The sequence below is a fragment of the Anticarsia gemmatalis genome, chromosome 17 (genome assembly GCF_050436995.1).
Source record: "Anticarsia gemmatalis isolate Benzon Research Colony breed Stoneville strain chromosome 17, ilAntGemm2 primary, whole genome shotgun sequence".
Classification (NCBI taxonomy): domain Eukaryota; kingdom Metazoa; phylum Arthropoda; class Insecta; order Lepidoptera; family Erebidae; genus Anticarsia; species Anticarsia gemmatalis.
The window spans coordinates 7,208,650-7,236,538 of NC_134761.1; the positions used below are offsets into that span (position 1 = coordinate 7,208,650).

A 27,889-nucleotide genomic window follows, 5' to 3' on the forward strand; every position below is an offset into this window, starting at 1 on the left:
TTTAGTTGCGAGTTATAAGAGACGTGAAAATATTTTTTTGTTGTGGTCTTTGCTAAAATCATTACTTTTATTTGTGTCTGCTAACGAATTATTTATAGTTGTATTCAGTGCTTGTAACCGTCAAGCGATTAATCTTGCTTATCTTATCGCTGAATTAAATACATTTTGGTAAACATAAACATTCCTAATTTATTGCTATCACCAACACATTTTTTAAGTCAAAAGCAAAGTACTACAGTGCCATGTGTTTTCTTTAAAGTGTAGCTTTAGCCAGTGCAGTAGTGTCAGATTCTATTTCCCTCACTAAATGAAGATTGAAGCTTAAAAAAAGAGTTTCAAAAAGTGGAATAAAGTTGGTGCAATCACTATCCTATATCAGTGATTGGCAGAGGCCCCCGTCTAGCAGTAGAGTGCAACAAAAAGCGGCTCGATCGATACGTCAGCGATAGTTCGTGCATTGGATTAGTCGGTGCCAACGGAAATAAATCACGAGAGATATCTTTGTTACTGAACTAGACAGACATTTGCGTGTTTAATCTATGAAATGAGGTAGTGAACAGTCCCATGGATAAATTACTAAAATATTTATGCTTGTAGATAATGTAATTCACCGTTGGAATTAAAATACTTTATAATTATATTTTTTTCGTTTGATATTGAAATAGGATGTGTTCAAAAGTATTCGATGTTTCCTTCAGATGTACCTATGCCTTGTCCATTTCCTTGCAGGAAATTTATTGCAAAAAACAACAAAAGGAAAACAGTGCATTAATGTGTTACTTTGCTGAAGCAAACAACTAAAATTGTTAAACATAACTTTGATATAGCCGTAAAACGTAGTCCATTTTAACGCAAGCGACATACTTAAACGGCTCATGAATTCTACTTCAGAGTGAGATCAAACTAACGATAAAAATGGTTTAGTGATATTTCCCGCGTTTCCCTACACACAGCTGATACCGAGCTGAATATTGTTATCCTGATCATAACTGGTGCGCTGACTCGCGTTTCGTAGCCAATTTGCTGTTCATGAGATTGCACTTTACACAGCATTAGAATTTAAAAGCCAAGTTAAAGCGGTTATAAAGGAACTACTTTTAACTCTCGGCTTCGTCTAGATAAATTTAAGTTGTGTTACTAATATTATAAATGCAAAAGTTTGCATGTCTATAATGTTTGATACTAAATCACGCCGAAGTACTCAATTGATTTTGTTTAATTTGAGTACACACATAGTATATGATCTTGACTAAATTGTATGATACTTTTTACTACGAAAATCCTTCAGCCGTGGACGAAGTAGTCGATAGAAATTAGTATTTCTATAAACTGTAAGTAAAAAGGACTGACTTCATAAATGAAAGTGATGAATTCAAGGCTCACATATACGAGTTCAAAGTATTTACATATCGAGACACGTGTCTGAATTTCCCAGAAGAGTCGGGCAGAGAACTAAAATATCAACCTAACGAAATTATATAAGTTTAGGGTAATAAGTTGGTATGTTCTGTAAAATTTTGACTGAACAATCAAATTACATAGACTTGCTTATTTAAGTCTTTGTAATATTTACATACTGTTATTTGATTTTCAAATTAATTTTTGAAAATTTGCTCCGTAGCCATTTTGTCATTGTCAATTTATATTACTGATTATATTATGCGACATTATATATTTTCCTCCCTCGTTTGGGAGGAGTCCCTTGCCCAGTAGTGGGCCAGAGACAAGCTCAAATTTACACTTATATAATTGACCTAAATGATTCCATCTATACATTTTTTACGTAAATCGCAATTCTAAAATGTCAGTAAAATTAAAGGACGTCGAATATTTCAGACGTACTATATCAGAAAGTCTACCAAAATTGGATGTTTAGTTTAATTAGAAGTTAGCCGTTGTGGTCCTGCCTACCGAACAGACTAGCTCATCGTTTTACTTAGCTATTATAAATGGTGATTATGCCATTATTGCTAGCCAGTTTTAGTATATACTTTGAACAATAAATTACTATTCTTTAACAAACTTTTTCGTTTTCTGTTTAATACAGATAGTTACTTTATAATAAGAATGCTATGCGGCTCTTTATTCAAAACTTACCCCATTTATTCCGAGGATAAGTTACCCTAAAGACAAGAATTAATTAATTCGGATAAGCGGATTTCGCGTATATGGGGTGACAATGGTGGGTGTTATAATTGTTTAAATCTTCTTTTATTCAAACCAATTTTAGTTTACATTTTGTATATAGGTTTTATATCAGTAAATCTAGTGTCATGCAAAATAACTATAATCGGAGTTAACATTAATATTTAGGTATTGTTGCTGCTGAAAATCTAACCTGCGACACCACGTTGCGATCTAGCGCCCTATTAATATGCTGTCTATGTATGCCTACTGCATTAACAATAATAAGAAATGCAGGCCACACAAACATCTACATCGATCAACAAAAAGCGCTACATCCACCGTTCCCTCAATCGATACGTAAAACAAACGAAACCGACGTATTAAATATACAAACGTACGTCGGTTCAGTCGGCTGCAGTGTATATTTTCTTCATGAATTGGGTCGATCGATCTACGACAGGTTACTAAGCACTAGCGACACTTAATCTATGATGTTGCACTTGATAATTTCACGCTTGCCGACGGCGACTCAAGGCTTGCCTGCCATCAATTCAATTTCATACCTATAAATTTCATCGGAAACTATCTTGCTGCGATGAGTTCTCGCCAAGTTATTACTGTTTCTTGTAAAATGTTTCCATGTTATGATGCTCGATTACACGCCACTAAGTTTGATACCGATTATGAGTTATTGCTAAGCGGAATTTTGTGTATTTCTAAATCGTTAGAATAATGTCTCAAATTAATTTCGGGGAATTTCAAACAGAGATAAGTTTGCAACTCCCGGCAACAACTGTCTAGTTTTTCTCAGATATCCTTATAACATTGCATTCGAACTAGAATCAAAGTTTTCGCTTCAATATTGACGATTCAACCCACATACTCGGTGTGTCAGTTTATTTTTAAAAAGTCCTTTGATAATTCCAGCCAATGATAACAAATTCGCCAAAACTAATCCCCCAAATAGACCACGTTGCAAAAATATATTAAAATTTTATATTATAAGGTTTTAAACAGTGTGACCTAGAATTTGAACTCGGCTAATAAAAGTTTAAAGTTCTCAGCGTCTCGAAGGTCGTACATCTCTCAATTAAAAAAACATTGTATGAAAAATATCTTATTATCTACTGTAATAAAATATTTTGATGCTCTCTGGCTTTCTAAGATGAATTTACATTTCATGTAAAAGTATTTCTTGCTCTAAGTAAATAATATTTTATTGGCACGTAAAAAGCAAATGGAATGAAGAAAAAGTGTCATTGATCTCCTAATTTAAGTTGCAACTGTTGTGACGTCTTGTGGTCGTACTTTTAAAAGTGAATCGAATCAGTTTTATGTCAGGGATTTATTGAATTATGTTATTTATTCAATAACAAGATAAAAATGTCAATAAATTTATTTATATCAATAGAGTGGTGGGTTGAGACGATTCGTATTCGTACTATCCGATATTGAAGTTACCCTTCGCATACATCAAATGAAGTCTTTTCTAAACTATTCGTCAGAGGAGCGATTCGGTTGACGAACGCTGCATGGCGACTGAATCATTTTGATACTAGACTGTTCTCAAAATATCATCGGTAATTTTTTTTGTGTATTGAAATTTATCAATCTGTTTATATTTTTGATACATTTATATAATGTGCTAAGAATTTTTGGCACACAAATATTTTTTTAAACATTTAGATACAATAAAACAAAATAAATTATAAGTTACGTAAAATAGAAATTATCTAGCGTGAGTCTAGGCCTGTTATTTGTGAATATATTTATTATGGATTGTAATATTTAGATTTGTTGTATTTTATTCAAAAATATGATCTAGGACTGATTACTTTCGGTCGGGTGAGCAGACTTTATGAGATTAATGCTGTATTTTGTGCCTACACAAATAAAATCTAATGTACTTATAACTTAAGCAAATTCTTCTTTAATAGTGTTGTCTAATAAGAATAACTAAACCTTTCCAATTTACAAAGAACAGATTTCAAAGAACTTTATGTTAAAGATAGTTTGACAATTAGATATCTTTAATAAGAATATGCTTTAACAAACAATTTCAAGGAATTTCCCTTCTGTAATTATTATTTGAAAATTTACTTATATTCACGGAAACTTTCGTCGTTGAGTTTTAAATTAAATAGAAGCAAACCTATCATGAGTAACCGGAATTTTGGAGATTGTTGACCTTTGATTTCCAACATTAATAACATCAGTTTTCTTGTACATTTTAATATACCTTAAGTAATTACTACATTGATTTCTACGAAGAAGATAAAATATCATAACTTTTAAACTCTCGCGTTGCATGTTTAATGTATAATAGAAAATTGGGAATTAACGCTCCTTAGTCTGCGACCACGGCGAGTGTAACCTGCGCCGAAGCGTTAGGCATTTTAAGGTAAAATGCGTGTTTGCGTTAATTCCCGTATTCTATTATACATTAAGATAAACTATCTTCTTAAATCGTCATTCTCAAGTATCAATATCCGTTAGTCGCACTACAGAATCGGATCGATACTCATATGATTGTAAATGTAGATTGATTGGCTGCATCTCGCGTTTCTTTTTCACAGCGAGTCGGTCTGGCCGCTCCATTACGACACTATTCTACACGATTTAGTGACAACCGGCGAAGCTTTTCGACTCAACTTGATTGTTCAACCAATGTAAGGTAATAGGACTGTCCGTTAGTCAATGTTTTGAAATCAAAATAACTAATGCTCTTTTGAACCGATTTTGCAAAATGTTCTTATTAAAAAAAAATGTCGGTGAATTTAAAAAAATTTGAATGTTGTTGATCCATTTTTCCATCCAGACACGTGGAATATAATTAAAACATGTTCAATTTTGTGGTCAATGAATTTGATTTAATGGTATATTACGTTTTTAAACATTAGCTATGGACTAGGGTCATTGATGGGCATCGACCGGTCAAACATAATAAAAATGGTGATTCGTCAATGGCGCGGAACCCTCAATCGTGAATTGGGCTCGCACTTGCTAGTTTTAAACTATTCTCAAGCTTAAAAACAAACCTCAATTGACTTGTGAATACTTTACAACTCTATGTCACTCTATAGACAAATTAAACACATAAAGATTCTTAACTCTTTCTATATCAGTGCTCAGTGTAGGCGGCCAAGTTTTTATTTAATTTTCGACTTACAAAACTTAGGATTCCCGAGAAGTTTTTAATACGCTTTTTGTACCAGTCAAATAGAAAATTCAATTTTCTTTTCAGCCAGTAAAATTGAATTTGTGTAATCATTTTTCATTTTACACGTCTTTGTTTTTCAAGCCTGGCAACTCGGTTACTCAAATAGCGGCACTCAAAATATTCCATATCTATAGGATTGATATTTTAATAATTGAGTCGCCACGTTCTGGGTACATATCATTTATTCAGAACATAACCACGTTTCACGAATTATTCTGAATATCTGTTGAAATTAATGTGTTTGCGACGCGTTGAGTTTTCGTTGCTAAGATTAGGTTATATGGTTTATGTTCCAAGACTCCCAAGCTTTTGAACTTTTTTAACCATTAACTTTTTACAGAGGTAAATACTGTTTTGTTCAATTTGTGTCACAAATTCCAATTTCCCAAAAAATATTCGTATATTTTTGTTATCAAATACATCGATCTCAATCAATAGCGGCTGCAAAATATTGTATCGAAAAACACCGGCATCCAAACGACTGAAACAGCAAACTTGAAAAAAAAAGACCGTTGAATGGAAACTGAACGAGTGTCCGGCGAAATTAATCCCCGATCAAAAGTTCTTCATTCACTCACTCACCGGTCGAGTTGAACGCATATTTGCGTTTACCAGACTCATAACGTCTTTTTGTGGTCACAGCCGCCCACGAATGCCGCCACACGACCAGTTGGACTTCTGTAAATAATGACATAGGATAATGTTGAGTTGTAACTGTGTTGTTAGAGTTTGAGTAAAATAGAATATAAAAGGACTTTTACTTGGCATTTGATTCTGCTCCGATAAGGATTTTTGGTTTGAAACTTTTCATATCGCTTAAGAAATAACAGTGTTTTACTTTGTAAAATAAAGATGGAGGAACAAATGTTTACATAGACATTGCTTACACTTTCTAGCCGAGCATCACAAGAAAACTTTTACGAGTATTACAGGCACAAAAACTTCAGACACTGGAGATTTTACTGGAGAACGTAAAAACCAGCCCTTTAAAACTTATCAGTACAAGTTGAATGTCTTTATCGATCATCCATTCGTCACAACAAACTGTTGACCGCGGACCTTTAAGAAAATCCTAAAATGTTTTCTTTGACCCGAAATGAACAAAGGGACTCCAATCTCAAATCAGAATTGGTGGTTCTGTTAAAAAAATCTTGTCGCCGGGGACTGTGGCGCTATAGATATTCATCAACAATTCATCCGGATGCCAACGAAAATATGTCAAGGATGGCCGTATTTTTGCGCGAAGAATGAGCTCTAGATATTTGCTTTGCCACAAATCAAGAGAAGCGACGTAACACGATGGTACGTAAACGGACGAGCCTTTGTCCTGTCACACTAACTCTTTGTATTATTCCTGTTGAATAGGATTTTTGTGTCACTACACCGGGATTTATTCTGGAGCTTAAAACAAACATTTTTGAGCAACGAGCGCTACTTGAGGAATCCTTTGTTGGCTTTAGCGCCACCTATTTAATATCTGTGTGTTAAAGACTTTCGGATTCATTGTGCTCTGTAACGATGTTTGTCGTCGTTGTTTTCGACTGCGAAATGTGGAGTTGAATTCTGAAACTATGCCGTATTTACTGTTGGTTGTTCTAGTTCGTATTTAAGTATTTATAAAGCGCAAAACTATCTTATAAATTCTGTAGCGGAGTAATCCGGGTCTAAATAAAGTTCAAGTGAGAGGAACGTGCGAGTTGTTTTCATATGATAGTGAAGTAGAAACAAAGTGCATGAGCTGTTTATCGTTGGGAGTCAGTAGTGAGTCGATCGAGGGAACCGGGTCACTGTGGTGATTGCGGCTCGAGACAAACGTTCGTTTTGTAGCTTTTAACTGACTTACTTTTGTGTAAAAGAGATAGAAGATAATATTGATTAATGAACTTGTTTATGTAATGCTTTTATCACGTGTACGTTAAGTGAAAACGTAATTATGTTTGTTGAGTCATCAGTTAAGTAAAAGTTAGTTTTGTTTACTAGAACTACGGTTTGCTCATGATCTTAAATAAATATTGTTTTTGACGTATTCTAATTGATTTTGATGAGGTTATAAATATTTTTTCTACTGTACACCACTGAAAAAGAAGATTAAATTTTGTCACATTTACATTATTAGTACAGTAGTAGTAGCCTAACCAAATAATTTACATTGTTGTATCTAGCAATCATTTTAGGTCAAGTGAGTTGCTTAAGCCAAGTTAACAAAAGCACAAAGACAATACATTAAGAGAAAGAAATACCAACGTTCTGTGTAGCGATCAGTGGGTGCAACTGGCTATCGACCATGAAAGCCAGCCTTTGTATCACGAGACTTCCAAACAAAAAGTTGCCAGTGCGGCTTTAAAGGCTGTAAACTTTTATAGGTACTTCCCTTACTTTGTTTTATGAGTTATTCCCTTTCAAAAGAAGATATCTTTAAACACCCATTCAATGCTTTCTAAAACGTAATTAAGGAAATAATACGTCAACCGACCTATTAAATTCTTAATTAAAGTGATGTCGTACCATCTCTTTTGATTGTGAGAAAAAGGCTCCATAAGTTAATTGCTTTGGCTTCAATAAAAAAAAAGAATTATGTGCAAGTTCAGGAATTGTTAGGATGAATGGGGGAGGACCCTCGGCCTTAGGTTTGGGACAAATCTTTGGAGGAAATTGTCGAGGGTGACATTGCGACAGTTAGCCAGAGGACAATCAGAATCACATAGACGTGACGATCTCAATCAAACGTTGCGCTCTTTGTGTCGTGATTAAGTGCGGTTTACTATGAATTCGCTTTTGAATGTGATAATGCGACTTAATAAAACTTGTGAGTTCATTCTATTTTACAGATTTTTGTTACTAATTTCCATTTGTCTGTACCCCTTCTCATTTTCACATGATAAAGTAACTAATAACAGTTATTTCTGACACAGTTTCTAGAAAGTAAAGTTTAGTACAAATCATTTTAGAGTTTCATTAAAAAATATGTAGTGAACGATCGTTATTGCAAACTCCACAATACTCTATAATTGGAATTGAAACTCAAAAATTACTACAGTCACACAATAATTGGTAGATCACCAAAACAGGAACAAACAAACGAGCCGACAATGACTTTCAATAGTTATATCTTGTTTACAAATATCAAAACGCTTCGTCATCGACTGTGTACAAACTGCACTCAATAAGGGCAGCACATTTACTTATTTCCTTAATTAATACATCCGGATTCGTCTGTTACTTCGCTATGAATATGCCGCGGAGAGGTTGTGAAAGAAGACATTTTGTCCAAATTCTAAAATGTGTATAAAACGTCACAATTATTGTTATAGTTTGTTTGAAGTAAGGAATAACCATTAAAGTTTTATAGCGATTTGTTGAACAATGACTTTGGGCACAATTTTATGTTGTTTTTTTCTGGAAGTGATACCGGTCAGATTATCAGCAGATCCTAGTTTGAAAATCACCAAAAAACAGTTGTTCGATTGGATTCTGTTTGCTATTAAAGATCAATGCACAACTTTCTAAGATTATCATAAAGATACCACTTTTGTGTCTTAACTTCAACTCAACCACTCCGGCAAAGTTTAAGTTTAAAAGAACAGATGGCGCTGGGTTCGTTAGTTGGTTGATTCCTTTTTGATTTCACGACTATCTGCGAGAATGTAGAATTCGAATTGCGAATGATTCCGTTGTTAGAATGCTTTTATTGCACCTGCTTTAATAAAAATCGATTTAGTTTTGGAATGTGGATCTCTGAAATCGTAGGAATTTCAACTATTGGATCGGTAGAGCACGATTTTAGTATTGTTTTGTCGGTTTGTTATATTTAGATTTATATAAGCATGCTAAATTATGTAACTGTAGTTATAAGGCATGTGTTTTTCTTGCTAGATTGACATTATTAAAAAGATTGTTAAATAACTACCCACCTGACTAGTAAAAACTGTCGCAATGTTGTTTTCTATCTTTATCATATGAACTCTTTTTTGAATTGGCGGTTTATGATAAAACATCAATATTAAAAAGTGTTTTATGTTCGTGATTTTTATATTTGTGATTGTCTGAATAAATCTGCACCTGTTCTATATGTAACTGGCAAGTATACATTTAAACAGCATTCCACATTTTATATCCATTGCGCGTTTATAGCATTTTAATATGTAAGGGAACCTGTTGTACCTAGGCCGGTTTTTTAGAAATATATTTTTTATTGTGATTTGACGTGCAGCACACAAATCATATTTGCATAGTTTGAAATGTCAATTATTTGGGTACTCACCAAAAAAATATCAGAAATGTATATTTAATATTTACATAATATTTTTAAATTTAAAAAAAAATGGGAAATGTGGCCAAGGTACAACATACCCTATGTACCTAGGCCAGTAGTACGTTGTACCTAGGCCACATTGAAATTTGGGGGTAATTTAAGCAAATTATCAAGTTTTGTTAACTAAAATCTTTTATTTGATTTATTACAGTACACAGTATTATTACAGTATACAGTATTTTACAAAACATTTAAAAAATTCTCAAATGATCAAAATTTAAAAATGATAAAAATTAAAATAATATTCATAGCTTTTTTTATGCTTTTCAAACAAAATATTTAAACAAAAACAACTAACTTTGGCCACCGTTTCGTTACATTGCATCGCTGCGCCTGCCAAACTCCATATGTGTATTTTGATGTTAAAAAAAATGAATATTGTGTCCCAAATAAAAAAAAAAGTTTTCCAAAATCTAACAAAAGACACATGTGGAACTTGGCAGGCGCAGCGACGATATCACATAATATAATATAGCAAATCAATATACCTATATAGCATAGCAAAGGAAAACAAAATATTGAAACAACTAGCTGACCCGCGCAACTTCCCTTGCGTCACATAAGAAAGAATGGGTCATAATTTTCCCCGTTTTTGTAACATTTTTTACCGGTACTCTGCTCCTATTGGTCATAGCGTGATGATATATAGCCTATAGCCTTCCTCGATAAATGGGCTATCTAAAACTGAAAGAATTTTTCAAATCGGACCAGTAGTTCCTGAGATTAGCGCGTTCAAACAAACAAACAAACTCTTCAGCTTTATAATATTAGTATAGATAATTAGTATAGATTATCTTTACCTATATACAAATTATTATTTCTCTCTTAAATTTTAATCAGTCATTTGGACTAGCTATTATAAAAACACTATCAATAATGAAGATATATTATTCAGCCTTAAGCATTTAGTAGAAATCCCAGTACTTCTGTATCTCTGGAACATAATAAATTTCTCTGTTCTTGTTAACTTTTTGCGGGGTTTTAATCTCCTCTTTTTCAGGCCATTTCCAGTTTTTAAGTGATTTTTGCATCGATTTCTGAAATAATAAAGATATTTAATTAGGAATATTATTACGTAAATGTGAAATAATTTAATAAAACATTCTCCTGGCCAAAGTATAACATCCAGGTTGTACCTTGGCCAGTGGCCAAGGTACAACTGATCGACAGTGACCGAGGTACAACACTACTCCAACTTCACTAAAACGGTGATTTTATATAGTTTAGAATTTAAGTATCTCGTAAGTTTTTTATTGTGTTGAGACTTGTAAAATCAAAGAACCGATAGCATATAACAGTTAAGTGACTATTAGAAAACTTTTAAAACTATTAGACTTCAAAATATATTAGAAATACTTACTTTTTCACACAAAAAAGTTTCAGCGTCGATAACACCAAACACCGGCTTAATGGCGGTATGCGACTAACTGCACATTGGATAGTCTGTAGTGACGTATCGAATACCGTAAACAGTAGAATTTAGTATCGCGCGAATATTTGAAAACGAGCCCAGTGGCCTAGGTACACATAGTGCCAAGGTACAACAGGTTCCCCTATAATATATCAGTGTGCATTATTGTATTGTAAATTATCATAATTATCCTGTCGTTACTTGTCAACACTCAAGTTACTCAAGCACTTATCAATCATTGTCACAATAAGTGCGATTTGTCTCTCGTTATAAATCTTAGCAGTTGTTATTGATTTAATAAACAATTAATGTATTGTTCCTTGACAACTTGCTTGTTATTCTCTGTCGACGATCTTGACCGAAAGGTCGAAATTCTTGTGTTATCAATATTCCTTTACCTACCCTACTTAATTTATAAATTCATTACCCTATATTTGCGTAATGAAATCGGTATATGAACGCCTAATTGCGCAAACACTAATAATATTTATCTGTGTCTTAACTGAAGTGTATCCCAAACTGATAATAATATCTAGCTTCTGAATGATAATCTTATACAGAAACCATTACTTTAGGGTGCTAAAATAAGGAGGCTCTAAAGTGGACAAACGCAGAAAACGAAAGGTAATAGTAAAAATACCATACCATGAAGAATATGAATACTCTATGCAAAATTCTTCATTCCCCACAAAAAATAAATCGCACAAAAGCTCCACAATTATTACGCTAGAGATTCACAAAAGGAAGTTAAAATCTTCAGTCATAACATTATCTCCTCCCAAGCCTTCGAGAGCGTTTAAATTCCATACTAATTGGAATATTATACAGACACGATGGTTAAACGTGTGTCTATCTTTGAGAGGAAGTGCACTACGCAGTTAACAGCTACCTTGGGAGCCAGGGATATGACGAAAGGTGAACGTGAGAGTTGCACAGTGGGGTAGGTCAGAGATTGATTCTTTTCAATCATGGTAAAAGCGATGTCGTATGTTGTTTTACAGGTGGGTAGGTATGTGTACTCTATTTGAATATCTTCCGTAGTTTGCGTAAAGTTTAGTACCCCTTGACGTTCCTAAATCCGATCCTGATCAGTATTCTGCCGCCGGAATGCTACAGTGCACTTTGTGAAATACTAGTCCTATAGAACCCTTAGTGAGCTCTCCCCCTTAGCTATATCGAATACTCCACCAGATCTTGCAAAATTGCTAACTTTCTTATTCTAAAAGTCTTACTTTAATGTAGTTTTAAGGTTCGAGTTAGCAAGTTAGTGTCTTAACAATTTTATTAAATTTCTATGGTATGCGCCGCGGAGTACCGCTTTGTAATGAGAATTTGCTGCTTAATTCTTATTAGTGTGTAAGTACAACGGGGACAATGTAAATAGGGTTGGAGAAACGTGTTGTTGCGGATGCGGAAACTACAACAGAGCAAACGTGCTATAAAACAGTTTCAACAATACAGAGAATTAGCTCATTTTTCATTTCCGGCAAGCTGCATTTCATTCATAATTTTAACATAATTTGAACTCAAACAAACATTAGTTCCAAGTTCAAATGAACATGCACACGATACCCGACGCAAGAGTCGGCACAATAAATGTTTATTTTATTGATTTTCACACGGGCCCAGCACAATGCATCGCTGGTATAACACTGGAGTTGTATTACTTTGACAGAGTTCTAAACTGTTCATATAAAATTACTGGGGAACAACTTTGTCCAATTAATAATAATGAATGCGCCAGGGAGCCCTACTGTTGTACAAAAAGTTTTTATTTCGATAAAGTTGCACCCGCTCTCATGTGATACGGATATTAGGAGCGCGTGGAACATTTTTTTTGACCGTGTTGGTTTTACTTGTTATATTATACCGTTTAGTACCCATCGATTAACTTTACGATGTGTGTAATTAAAATATATTATTTTATAGTTCGTGCACAGTTTGTTTACTTTTTGCGAAGCGCTACAAAGCAATGCTTTTGTGAGGATTTTCACAAGAAAGCTTTTATTTGTTCAGAATAAGACGCTGGAAAGTTTAACAAGGTGAATAATGAATTTAAGTACAGGTAGTTGACTCTGTAATTAGGAAATGTTCCAACGGATCTCAATTAGTGGGAGCAGCGCGAGTTTTTGATTTTTCTCGAAAAGGGGAAAGTAATAGGAGCTTTCGCAACGCACTCGACCCTACGTCCCCGTTGTTAGCCACCAAAGTTGTAATTGCGACCTTACGACTCGCTGAACTGTCACGCCCTCGACATACCCCTAACGAATTTTTAATACTGCTAAAAACGCTTATAAACAAAAGCATGGAGCCTGAGGCGGCGCCCTGTGGGGTTTAATTGCAGGTTTAGTGTCGGCGTTCATTAGGATATGCAGGCGCTTTTTTAACGCGATTATGACGTCGCAGGGTCGGCGATAGCCGTGGAGGGTGCGCTGGGGGCGAGGAGGGCTGCGTCACGTGCGAGGTCCGCACTCCGCAGCCCCACGCATGCGAGACCGCGGGGCGCCGGCAGCGCAGGCGCGCCCCCCGAAGTCCCCCGGCCCGCCAGTCTGCCGCCGGCCGCCGCGCGCCCCGTCCGCCTGTGTCGCGTAGTGCCGCGCGCCGCGAGTGCTCTTCAAGTGATGTCGACTTGTGACTAGTGCCATGCTCGTGCTGCGCTGTTACCTGCTCGCGGCTATCGTCGCCGCCGCCGCCGCCGCCTGGCAGGAGAACGTCAGGCCCAAGGTCTTCGCACAATTAGGTGAGTCCACCGACAATCGGCATAGAAACATGTCGGTGTTAGTGAACTCGTACAACAATAGAGTTAATAGCCCTCGAAGCCGATCACGACAGAGAGCCCACAAACTTCAGCACCGCGACGAGCCCCAGTATCCAATGTTTATGTTGTTTTGTTTGACGACAGCGCGCGAACAAACATTCCATTCAAAAGTTCTCGTGTTTGTGTCAAAAGTGTCACGAGTGTCTGTCGGGTGAATGTTGATACCTGTTAGATAAAGATCATTAAAAACATTCAGGAAACTGTTTTTTACACTCGAAAAGTGCATTAAAAGCGTAGTTTAGTGATTACAACTTGAAAGCTCACTGTTTCTAATTGGAGTTAACGGAAATGTGAAACTGCTCTAGTGTCGGTCCATTTGTATGTAAATATACAAAGTGTAAACTGCGGTTCAGATTATTTTTTTCGAAGGAGTTGAAAAAGTGCAGTAAACAGATAAACATGACATAACAACGACTTAGTTTTTTAATGAAGTTCTTTATTTCGCTTATTCCAACACGGGAAAATCGAAGGTACCTGTAATTTATTTCTAGCCGGGGGAGCTTTGAAAGCTTTAGAAACTTTTGACGCAAACATTCGATGTTTTTTACCAAACACGAATAGTGGAATAAAGTGTTCAAATTGGAAAACATAAACGCTGCACGAAACTTCAGTACAAAAGTCATATCAGGAACAATGTTGGTAACATTCGGCGGCACTCGCATTCTAAATAGAATAAACAGAAATAGTTGTAGGAGTGCGCCTTGCGGTACACCCATAACGAGTCGCAGTCACGCGACAGTAAGTCCTGCAGGAATAAAGCCAGAATGCACAACTGTAGCGTCATTGTTTTATTGTGCAGTCTGCATTGCGGGGGACAGCCACGTGGCTCTCATTAGTGCAACACAAAGCGAAGCAGTTTGTTCTGCGTTTTGCAATGTTACGCTCGGATTACCGATCCATGCGATGTTTAACGTAGCGGACGGAACTTTGTCTGTGCTATTGTATGCTTCATAATGTATTTCCCTTTTGAAGCCGGACGATCTGTGCATGTGATCGATTAATGAGGAACCTTGAATTAGAATAGGTGACGTCACACGAGAGCCGCGAATGCGCCGGGGTCGTATCCTGTCAATGTCGCATATCCGTCTATTGTTTTAGCCGCATCGATAATAATGCAACCGAAATGTTAATGGACTCGACCAAACACTAATGCAAAGAGAAGTGCCATTGTCAAGATGTGTATCAGGTCAAGTGTGCGCTGCAATATGAGATATCAATGGGATGTAATAGAGTAAACAAGTATGAGACTGTTGACGAGGCGAGTTAATTAGAATGCTATAGTTACCGTGTTTGATGTAGGGGCACTCGTAGTGAGCGTGTCAACACCTCTCTGGTAATATGATCCACCAATCGAAATTAGAAGGGTCAAGCTGACCGCAGTGTGCGGTTTAATATACGATCTTCGGTCAATACGCTTTGGGTACACGGAGTGACGCTCTGTTAGAGGGTTTTTATGTGCCGTCGTGTTATATTTCGTCCGTTATTAATGTCACATTTGAGGCCGTCTCAGTAAAATGATACTTTATCGGAACATTTTTATATTCCACTACGTATTTCGGTAATGTCATAAAAGCAATTCGATCTCTAATGCTCTGAATAACGTCACTATCGATAATGTCCAAAACATTACTCAACGAATAGAGTATTCTGTTGTTATTTCTCTCATAATTCGTAAGTTGCGGTATAATCTTGGCTTAAAGGTTCGAACGAGACATCAGATGAAGAAACCGCAGTGAGCCACTATCTTGTTACAACATTTGTATCTATCTAGATCTAGTAGCTCGGTACATTTACAAGTGGGTAACGCAATCGATGTACACTGTACACCGTTAAAATGCCTTAGAGATAAGTGGTTGCAATCTAACTAACCCAATTTGTGGGTAATGTTACTGCACTCACGTCCGCTACGACTGATATAGTTATTATTCGCGAAGTATGCCACTACAATACGTACTAAATTGTATCGAAAACTACACAATATTGTTGCAACTAATTCTACAAACAGATCGGAATAATATAGAGAGATTTATTTAAACTCATTTTCGGGTTTCGCTGCGTCATTGCGTTGTAAATTCTGTTGGGGAAACAGCTTTGAGTGTTGGTTTATGTTAGTCGAGCTGTGGTGAAAAATTCCATTAGTTACCGATCATACCGTGATTGTACAACTTTTGGAAGCGGTGACAAATGAAAAAGAAGGAAAGATTAACTAATTTATCATTGCATAAACGTCGTAACTGTGTGAAGTTTTTTTATTTGTTCAATAATCAGTATACAAACAAATATCAACGAACGTTTTCATATCTGTTCCAACTATGGTTTATGATAATGTTGAACAATACCTACTTATTGTTTAGAAAAAACTCGACACAATACATTGGACCCATTTCTCTTAGTTGACCTCTCAATTGCTGTATGAGCAGCTGATAAAACTCGTGCTTGTGTCGCTGAATCACGGGGTTGAAAAGTAAAGATAAAACTAATGTTAGGAAAGTCTAAAGAAGATAATGTTTAGTTTATTCTAAGTACATAAGCTTATCTCGAAAAATGTCGTAGAAGATATTTGTTACTGGGAGACTATCTAAAGACTAGATTAAGGTTTCGTATTGTAAATAAACAAGGAGATAAAGCGCCGTTACGAACAGGAATGCAAGTGGCGAACAATAAAATAAGGTATACTTACACATCTGTGTATAAAATATGATTTCCAGTTAAGTTCATGCAGACCGGTTCCTCAAGAGTGGGTAGTGAAACATGCGGGGAGATGGCAGGATGAAATCTCTCTGACTCACAGCCGATGACTCAGTATCAAGATTAACTTTACTTAGGTCTGGAAAGCTTTCTTGCTTATAATATACCGATCGCAAGCGACGAGGAAATTAAATTACGTAATACGATGGCTTCCTTTACAAAAATACCAAAAGAAATATAATAATGGAGATAATGAATTCTTAATTAAATATTAAAACGCGATACTCTACATCAAAGACTGTACCTTGAAGAGGAAAAGTAAATAAAACAAGTTAATATATTTACAATATTAAATCTGAACAATGTAAGCCCCGTAAAGTGCTTAGATATAGCGCAGTACGTGGGACCCTTTTAAAAAAGTAAAGATTTATGGCTTTAGGCCGGAACAGGTGACTAAGTCTTTAGTTCAATTCTTTACCGTTTATGGTGTTGCATTATGGGTCCGACACCCTCCTTTATACTTTAACTGCGAGGATTATAGAACGTTTAAGTGGTACCATAAAATAACCGTTCACTTACAACCTGAAGACGAAATAAATTACTTAACAGGATAATGCTTTTATGTCTGTAGAATATTTTGTACGTGTCGCGTTCTACCTTATGGGTATTTATTGGGTCATTCGTCAGGAACCAATACATTGGGGAGCTGTTATGCGGTTGGGGTGCATAATACTGCTATGACGGTGCCCTGTTTATGATCCAACTCTATAGCTCACAATTTATTAAGTTTCTGTGAGGTCTCCCGAGTGACGTTGTCGTTAATTCTTTCTATGGGTTTTGTTTTAAAGCTTTCAAGGGATCTTTTATTGAAGATTTTTTAACCTATAATAAATGGAGAGATAGTGTCATATCTCACGTAGTTCCTGCCTGATACTGTATCTATGTATCTTTGAAGATGTCAGTATCATAATAAATGGACTTTTGATAAGAGTTCCGGTCAGAAAACCAATCAATTTCCGTTGCTAACGTTCCGTGCGTTCCAATAATTTAAAATGTCAATATTAATAAAAATTGTACCAGCACCGATAACAGTCAATCAAAAAAGGACAAAAGTTCAAACATGCTGCAACACAATTGGTTTTAGAATATGGAGGAATGCGCTTCTGGAGCGAAACAAAAATGTGTTTAATGGTAACGCGATACGGTGACTAATAGACTGTGCAGCTTCTTCTGCGGTTAGGTGATATGTGTAAACAAAAATGTGATTTAGGATGGGGTGTTAGGGTCTCGTTTCGGTCGCGTAGAGTTGTGAATGGCTGAGACAAGTAGCACGCACGTGCGTACGGCGTCGCGGCGGGGCGGAGGCGCGAGGGGGGCGACCGCCATGGCGCCGCCTGGCGGGAGAGGGACAACTTTATGACGACGCGATGTATTGTCTTCCCAGTGTGGGATTTACCGTTCCTTTTGTTTTTATTTTTTCGGACACGCCGATTAATTTCTTTTAGTGGGCTGTTTGGGGTCGCCGGTTCAGCTTGTACAATCAAATTTTCCTCTTTTGTTTTTGAGGCTTTACTTAAGTGCTTTCGCATTTGCGACTCTCACTTTGCTTTTCTATGTACACTTGCGAATACAAAACATTGAAGATGTAATGCACTAACATAAGCACTACATTGCTTGTAATAAATAAGGTTAAACGCACATGCACGACATTTGTTTCAGCGTGCGTTTCCTTTGCGGGAGTTCGAAAGTGCTTTCCCAACTTAGTTGAATGCGTTTTGAAGATTGTCCGCAACTTCAATTGGCGATAAAAGAACGCTCGTACGTTTGCCTTCGGACTTCGGAGTAGGTATTTGAAATTCGTTTGAAGACATCGACTTGTACAGTGCTCAAGTTGGTTTTCAAACTACATCAAAATAACTTTTTCAATGGCTTATAAAATATGCTTCTTGTTTATTTATCTATTAGTTTATGTTTACAAAACAGTATATCTGAGTGTTTTACTGAGTATCCGACGAATTTCCAAAAATAATATTTTTAGTCATTCATATCAAACAGGGTAAGAAAAGTGGTGGCAATCGATCGTGCCAGCTGTTCTATTCATATTCGCATGAAAAATGGGTTAGAGACGGAATCAAAGAAAGATGGCGGATTGAATGGTGTTTTTATCCCAACCCTTGCTGACGAGGGCTGCGCAAACATTGGTTTAGTAATAAAAATATTTGTCGGAATCCTCAGCGGGGAAAAGGAAACTGCACGAACAGTAGACTCTTTTTTTGCAAAATACACGAGTGTGCCTAGCCATTGTCATGCACTTTTTAAACCGGGATTAAAATGAAGCTAATCATGGGCAGAATGAACACAGACGGAAGGGGACGTTCAATCAACTCCGGTTTTGTAATTCTCTACTGTATACGTTTTTTTGGACAAACATAATTAAAAACATTTATTCAAAGACCCTCGTTTTATGGTCCCAGGTTATAGAGACAATTAACTAAGTGTTTTCTGATGTTATTTGTTGAATATTTTATCGTTTTTAGTTCTTCAACTTTACAGCTTTTCTTAATTCGAAACCACTATCAAAAAGTTCAATTTCTTTTTAATTACTTTGGTCATTTAACACATGATAAAAGTTACTTGACAAATCTTGTTTCTATGTAAATGAACTTATTTGTAACAATTAGTATTCTATACGGAACTGGCAATTAAAAGTTCTTGTTTCTTCACGTTTGTTTTCTCCTATAAAACTTATAACAGACTTGTTTATTACGGAATGTTTTCTTTCACTGGGCGTACCGTTAAAGATTTCATTAAGGGCATCTGTATTTCACGTTTATTCACCCAACAATATATCGTGCGATAAATCTTCATATACGTTCTCATTTGCAGTGAGACGCATTTAAAACCCCTTCTCATTTGAAAAGGCACCGATGAATGGGTCGGAGTCAATGGATCGTAAGAAATGGGCCAGTGACGTGAGGCAAGGCAAGTGAAACGTGTTTCGCGACCATTTTACAAGGGTCTCTCTGAGCTTAGTGCCTCTTATGTACGCGTGCGATAAGTCTTGCGACTATGCGATTTTTTTGTCGGCAGTCAGATTTGGAATTTATGTAGTGATAAGTTTGATTATTTTCACGCTATTTATCCTTTCATACCGGTTCAATTGAGATACATTGGGCATGAATACATTTGAATATACAGCAGAAATTATAGGGTGTATTTTTATAAAAGATAATTGTTATTTCAATTTAATCTAGCAAACATGTTCTTTACAATAATACTAGGGATGAGCCGAATATAATCCGGAACGCAACAAATCGTGTCGGGAGGTACGTAACGTGTCTCAGGTGTCGTATCCATATTAAGCTAGGGGTCCGCGCACACTGGCGGTGGTTCAGGCCGGTAATGAGCCAGGTGGTTCCTCACAATGTGCTCGCCAACAATAGGAATGTAGCGGCTAAGGGTGGATCGCACCCCGTTATGTTTGAGTTTTTAAATCGCTATTTTATTTAAACACTGTTTGGTTTTGTGATGTGATTATTTTTAATAGTTTAGTTTTAAACAAAATTTGTTTGATAGAAACACATTTTTTTCTTCAAAGCGTTTTAGTGAAGTAGTGCAAATAGTTGTAGAAACAACCAATATCGCCAAAGGTGTTTTAGTAACATTTTGCGTAAAAGCGGGCAAGATTATTCCGGTTATACTATTTTTTTCCCTATTTATTTATTTACAATTTATATTGAATTAAGAAAAGACCTACTTATCTTTTACCCAAAATCGAATTCAGAACAAAATGTCATATAAAAATAATTAATTTAAAATATAAAGTTATAAATCAATTGGCGCCCATCGTGGGTCATGAATAACATCTCTCTATACGTACAACAGTTCTTTCATAAGTTTATCAGGAGTTTTAAAAGCACTTACCGCGTTTATAAAGCGGGTGGAGACTTAAACGAAACTTAGCACATGTGAGACTAGTATGTCTGTAATGTACAGTCATCGGCACTAATATAAATACAAGTTGACATGTAAAGTTTATATTTTAATATGATTAGTTGTGTTATGATGACTAACGTATGGAAAAGTGCGGTTTCTGCGGTATCTTTAAAAGCAAAAAAGTAAACTTAACGAATTATTGACCTAGTACTGGATACTACCCGAAATTAAAGAGGGACTAATCCAGTACACCACGTGGTATGTTAATTACAATGAAATGAGTGTTTTGTGTAGCTATAACACATTTTAGCGAAATAAGAGAGTGCAATATAGTTAATAGTAGTGGTACTATTTACCTCAAATTAATCTTACGAACGCTACGTCCAAACAATCAACTTAGCACAGCAGTTATTTTCACATATAGATATTTGTATAAAATTGGATATGTGACAGCCAACGAAATAAGAGAGTGCAATACAGATAATAGTAGTGCTTCTTTTTACTTCAAATTAATCTAACAAACACTACGTACAAACAATCAAATTAGCAGAGCAGTTATTTTCATACATACGCTTGTAAAAACGAATTGGAAAATGTATTTATGTTTTGACTAACAACTGTACATAATCCTACGCATCCCTTGAATGGTAACAGAGTGCCCACACAAGTATTGTGTTGGAAAGAGAAAGTCATATTTAACATGATTGTGAACAAGGATGGTTTATTCCATATTAAGGAACGATGCTTGCAAATATGGTGTGAAGTATGATTCGCTCTTTATATGGGTACTGTGGGAAGGTTTAAAGTGTAGCTTTATGATAGGTTCTTGGTACAATGGGTGATTAGATTTCTGTGTCGGTTTTAAGTAAGTGAAATTTAAACTGTTTTTGTCTCTCTGCTCGGCACGTGTTTCCTCCCGTAATGTCAAATGATCTTAAGTTAATCGCGTTATAAGATGCAGTTTGGGGACTTTGCATACATTCGAGAGTGGTTTAAGAATATTTTAGTTAGGATGGTTAAGTAAAAAATGTTAAATTGACTTACATCTATCGCATGGTAGTTAAATGTGTTTCGAGTTATTTTTCTGCTACCAAAATTATCAAACATTTTCTATATTTATAGGATGATGCCAAGTTTTTCAATTACGTGAACGTTACTTAATATTTAAAGCAACACTGTTCAGTTGACCCACAAGTTGCACAACATACAAAACAAAAGCTCCTTTAAAATTGGGTGGTCTTTAATAACCTTTATGATAATTACTTCACTTCTATTAAAGTGTTAAGTACTGAAGTCCAATTTCTCTCGTCGATAACTGATTACTCAATGTTCCGTTGTTCAAACGATTACTAGATTGAGAGTGGGTGTATTATTTGATTATTTATTGGAAATGTAAGTGGCCCACATCAATTCTAGAAGAACGATCTGTAAGTGCAACTCGGTGTTTCGTTTCAGTTGCTTAATACATCATAAAATATGTCTGAATTATTCACAGGTTTATTTTCTTTAAGATTTATACATAGTTTGAAGTATTAGTAACACAAGATTCTTGTGAAACATTTACTTATTTATAGATAAAAGTTTTGCTTCCGTCAGTTCGGACAAAAGCGATGCCAACTTTTTTTGTGTACATAAATGTCGGTATCTATTTTCTCGTTCGTGTTGATTGTTTATTATGTTATCTGCCTAAGCTAATGCTAAGATAATAAAGGGAATTCCTACCACATGAGATAATTAATAAACAATAGTGAATGTGCATTATAACACTATAAATATGCAGTGTTTATTCTATTGAAAAGCGATGAGTGTAACCTCATAACACGAATTTACGATTGCATCTCTTTGATCGCACAACGGTCTTCTTTCATTCATTTTCGCAAATGTTTAGTGCACGCTAGCCAATCAAACACAGGAAACATTACTTGAAATGAACGGGTTCAGTATATTTAGTGCACTAAAAATAACAGGGAGCGTGCGGCCCTTCTACTCTTGAACTTGAGGCGGGTTCAATGACCGACGGCTCAATGATAACTGTGCTACTGTCTCTGTCTAATGGTTTTTTAGTTTATTTTGAAGCTGGGATCATTCATCATGTGGTATGAAACACTTGAATTTATTTATTTATACTCACTTATCTTAAATGGGTAGTATCTTAAGGTGCCGTGACGTCACCTGCCGAAGTGAACGTGTTGAGATTATCTTTTAGTTTTAATTTTTCTTGTATATTAATAATGTTATGTTTATTCGTTATACGTGTGGTCCCGGATATCTTAAGCTCGGTTTGCGTCCGGGCGTTTATATTGTGTAAGTACTGCATTATGCATCTAATGCATATGTATTTTGTCTCATTCATTTGCTTGGTCAAATTGTGACTGGTTATGGTAATAATTTTAACATAAATCTTAATGATATACCGTAGTACAATTAATTTCGAAACCTTAATCATTTGTTTAAACTAGATTACGTAAACAATATTTTTATAGTCTTTAAACTGACAAGCGTTCTTGCAATAAATATCAAAAGCTATGGTATTATAAGCCTTTTTCAAAAGTTCTTATAGTATAACATTCTACTAGGAACAATGTGATATTCATATTAAAACTCCCGCAGTATAAAGCCTATATATTCAATAGTAGTAAAAGAAACGCCGCAGCTAGAGGCACATGTAAGTACTCATTTGCTGTAGTTTGTGCATAATACAGCGAGTACGGTCACCGTGTCGGCAAGTCTGTATCGATTACTCTATATTAGGAACCGTACTCGAGTCAGACTCGAACGGCCCAATGTCTTGTACTTGTATCATTCGATTCAATTTTGTTTGAGCTAATTTTCTTAACTACTTGTGGAGAAGCGTAGGTTCTACACCCACATATTATTATTATAAATACCCCTATTATGTGGTACGTAATAGGTACATCTATTATTAGAATGTATGGTTCTAATCTTAGTGATATTGTTATTCACTGAAAATAGATATGAACCACCCTTTTCCTGCACATAATAGGTTCTTAACCCACTGCTTATACCGGGGTTTACCTCGTTATCAAACAGGGCTTTACGATTAGAAGCATGTTGGAAGATCCCTTAGGCTGTAAATATTATATATAAATGTATAAAATTGTCTCTTTTCACATCAATACATATTTAGGGTATGCCACTGATGAGAAAATAGAATACTTGAAATGATATGCATTTATACAAAAAGTCTACCTAGTCGGCTCTGTCAGTGTCAAAAAAATTTATACACACTTATACACAGTCACATTTTCTAATAGTACCTATTTTTTGTATGAAAATATAAATTTAATTATTGCTATCATTTACAAACAAGCGCATTGATTGTAAAATTTTGACTTATCATAAAAGTAATCATTTTACTATTTTCATTGATAAAACATAAACCTAATAAAAGTGCTTTTGAATGCGTTGTAGGTATTTATATTTTTAACGTTGTCAGTACCTACCTACTGCTGTAAACTATATGAACTTACATCGCAGTATGAAAGTCGGAGTTAAACTTGTGTACACAAGTATCAAGACCGTTCCATTCCACTATAGCTTTCCTCAAGTCGCATTTCCCCTGTTGAGTTACAAAGGTGTTAATAAAACATTCAATGCAGATGTTGAAACGGCCTGTTTTACACCCGATCGATAGAAACGAATAATTGAAGCTATCCGATCCTGTTTCGAAATACTGCCGTGTTTAAAGAAAGTGCATCAACGTTTGTTTTCATAGTAACTTGAGAACATTTCCTAACTAAAAGAGTGCCAGCGTTAGATTTGGCAGGAGTTACTTTTAAAATATGTCTAACACGTTTTATTTAGAGTTCTTACTTGTTACGTAGTTTATAACTTGGTCTCAAGACTCCTTTGGGAAATAAATACAGATGTATGTTTATGACTACAGTTTAGATGAATACGAGGCTGGTGGGTAGGTACAAGTACACATGTTTATAGCTTTTTGATTGCGATTCTGTACTCCTAGTTTGAAATACCTAGTCGTGTTATGACCGTTTGGCGCAGTGGCGAAAGCGGTCACCTCGCCGCAACAACCGTAGCGCGGCGTGTGGTGGGTTCGAATCCCACCCGGGACAAATCTTTGTGTGATGAGCACGAGTATTTGTTCTGAGCCTGGATGTTAATGTATCTATATAAGTATGTATTTAGAAGTATATAAGTATGTTTATCAGTTATTTGGTTACCATAGTACAAGCTCTGCTTAGTTTGGAATCAAATAACCGTGTGTGAGTTGTCCAATAATATTTAATTTAATTTAATTTAATGACCAGTCCACGTGTATGTGATGTCAAAAGTTTTGAGTTTTCTTTTATTGTCAACCTAATTTTGAAAATAGAAAAAAAAAAGAAAAATCTAATTTTCAACAGACACAATAAATCCACAGATTAACGATCTAGCAATTAACATTCTTTAGTTTTATAGAGCTCTTGAGAATCTCAAATAAATAAATCTCTAACAGAGAAAAAATGTTTAAGGCGGAAATAATATAGATTTTTTCCATCTTATGAATACTACTATCCATAATAATAATTCCTTAACGCATTAAAGTGTAAAGGACAGAGGGCCGCCACTAATCTAGCATGAACAAGTCTAAAGGGCTGTAAGTGGAGGAAGCTAGGGAAGGGAACAAGGGATTACAACACTGGACATTTCCCTTTGTACATGTGTTTATACTCTGTGTATCGTGTTCAGATAAGTGTACTGAATGATTGTTTGACCATCGGCTGTGAATGCGATTGAAAGCCACACCTTAGTTAGTACATATGCCAGATTTTTTTTAGTTTATCTGTATCACATGAGTGTTAACAATGATTAAAAAAAGACATTTCAGTGAGCAGTTACTACACAGTGAGACGAGTCATTGGTATCTGGAATTAGAGGCTGGATGTTTGCCTAGTGTTTGAGAGTACCATTGTGGTGAAAGGATTAGTCAGCGTATATTCTGCGTTACCGAACCTTTTTTTTTTCGTCAGAAAAGGCATTACTGCATGTCCCGCTCCAGGGAGGTAGCGAGGTAGAGGTAGCTCTCCCGCCGGCTAGGCGTTCCGGCTTTAAAATTTGGGCATACCGACTAAAAACCTGACGGAGTTCCTTCAACAGTCACCATAAAGTGGCCAGGACGCGGTACCTCCAATTGGATACCGCGTCCCAGCCGAGCGTTACCGAACCTAGATGCTTTCAGGGTGCGCCGCGGGGAGGCTCCTATCATGCGCCCAGTGGGTAGTGACCAAATACAGCAATGTTTTCGAGGATTAGCTTCAGACTTTCTTTACGATGTTCTAACTTATAAAACGTTGCATTTTACGAACATCAAATAAATTGTTGTTTCGATCATTTAATTCTATTGAAAAAGTATCTATGAATATAAAACGACATTTTTATTACGAATTCCAATCTTTTGAATAGAGTACATTAATATTATTGAACATGATTACTTCGATATGTTACGGAATATAATTTACCAATAAAGAAATTAAATTCAAAGCTATAAAATTCAATTGCAGTACATAATATTACTTACACAAAACAGATATCAAATTGCATATCTTGTAGGAAAGTATAGTCGATAAATTCGGATCGCCCGTGGCGTCTGTAATATTACGCGCGATAAATTAACGAGTGAAGTGTACTGGCAGAGTTAGTTTCAAATGCATTTTTATCAATTGATATAGTACAATTACTACTGTATATTATCTTCTAAGAAATTTTACAAGCATGGCTTATTGGTTTGTTGATCGAAAGCAATAATTAAATTCATATTTTCCTATAAAATTAGTAGTAAAACATCACAATATGTACATATTTTTTGAAGCTCACTGTACTCTGCTCTATGAAACTTGCCTCAAATTTTATACGCCGGTAGTACTGTTATAGTTATTGGATTGCTTTAACTACTGAATTAAATAGGTGAATTACGTAAAATTCGGTTAAACGATGGGCAATTTGGTTTATATCCAATTTGAACTATTAAAAAGAATTTAAGATATTGGAGTAAAAAGTTTACTATGGTATTTTAGTTAAGGGAATGTTTTTTTAAGCAATCAGTTTGCGGCAAATTATTCACTTAACCCACATAATGGTGCTTAGGCGCAGTTAAGCTTTTTACTCCTGAAAAAATGCCATTGTCGTTTAGATATCAAACTTGTTGCTAAAAACACATCAAAACAAAGCAAGCGAGCATGCTTATCTCAAAGGTAAGCCTAAATATATAATAGTCATGTTATAAAAGACCCAAGATAGAAGGCAACATATTGATTGCAATCAGAGTCACCAATTCGCGGCAAATTATTCGCCAACCGAGACTGCGGTTTTACACTCAAATTGATTTTAGATCGATCGGTTTGCGAAAGCAGTCATTACGGCGGGACCCCTTAAATGTCCCCCTCAAATCAAATGCGTGTGTACCATACCATAGATGATGTATGGTCTAATATAATAGGGTCGGTCGGTTCCTTGTTACGCTGCGACGGCCTCGGGCCATAGATGAGAATTATTTAACTACTAGCTTTTTCCCCGCGACTTCGTCCGCGTGGTTTGTGAGTTAGGGCAGAATTTTCATACAAATTTTCATCCCTATTCTATCCCTTTGGGGGTAGAATTGATTAAAATCCTTTCTTAGCGGATGCTTTCTGCACTTGCATGCAAAATTTCAGCCCAATCTGTTCAGTAGTTTGGGCTGTGCGTTGATAGATCACTATGTCAGTCAGTTAGTCGTTCACGACCGCGAATGTGTGAATTTAATTTAACCACACTTCTGCTTATAACAATATATTTATTCTTATGTAGGTCATTGTAGGTATATACTGCATGACTATTAATATTTTTAGATACAAAAGTTTTAAAGCTGCTAATTTCGTTCGTTTGAATGGGATGATCTACAAAACTATCGAACCTATTTTCAAAATCATTATACCTGACTTTTAATAAAAGGATGTTAGTAGTGTCTATAAGCTGTTTTCTTTTCACGTAGACTAAATTTTAAACAGAAGAAAGCATAGGAACTTTAATTTGGCGCACAATATTCGCAAAAAGTCGATGGTTTAGAGAAAGTACTTTACTTTTTTTGAAATCTGGGCTAAAGATAGTTCAACTTAGTCTTAAATAAATATTAGCTACTGTACACGTGTACTGTACGTTGAAATATTCCTATTTGAATTTTCTGAGAATCTGCCGCGAGGACGTTAGCTCGATGGCAATAAGTTAGACTCTCCATTACCTATATGAACCGTTTCTTAGAACTAGTAATTCATGAAAATATTACACATTTTACTAACCTTGTACTGCAGTACCGAAACTTTATTAGTGTTTTCGTCAGGAAAAACTAGAGTGCCCTTTTGATTACACCGGAGTGCTTCTTAC

General features: G+C 35.7%; 1 protein-coding gene across 5 annotated transcripts in view; it reads left to right on the forward strand.

The window, feature by feature from the left end:
• The window catches only part of Sema1a (semaphorin 1a), a 364,324-nt gene that overhangs the window by 20,351 nt on the left and 316,084 nt on the right, over positions 1 to 27,889 (forward strand). For all 5 annotated transcript variants that reach the window (XM_076125599.1, XM_076125600.1, XM_076125602.1 and 2 more), the window contains exon 2: positions 13,477 to 13,810. In XM_076125599.1, the coding sequence (XP_075981714.1) occupies positions 13,714 to 13,810 (97 nt within the window). In that variant the 5' untranslated portion in view covers positions 13,477 to 13,713. The remainder of the gene's footprint in view (positions 1 to 13,476; positions 13,811 to 27,889) is intronic.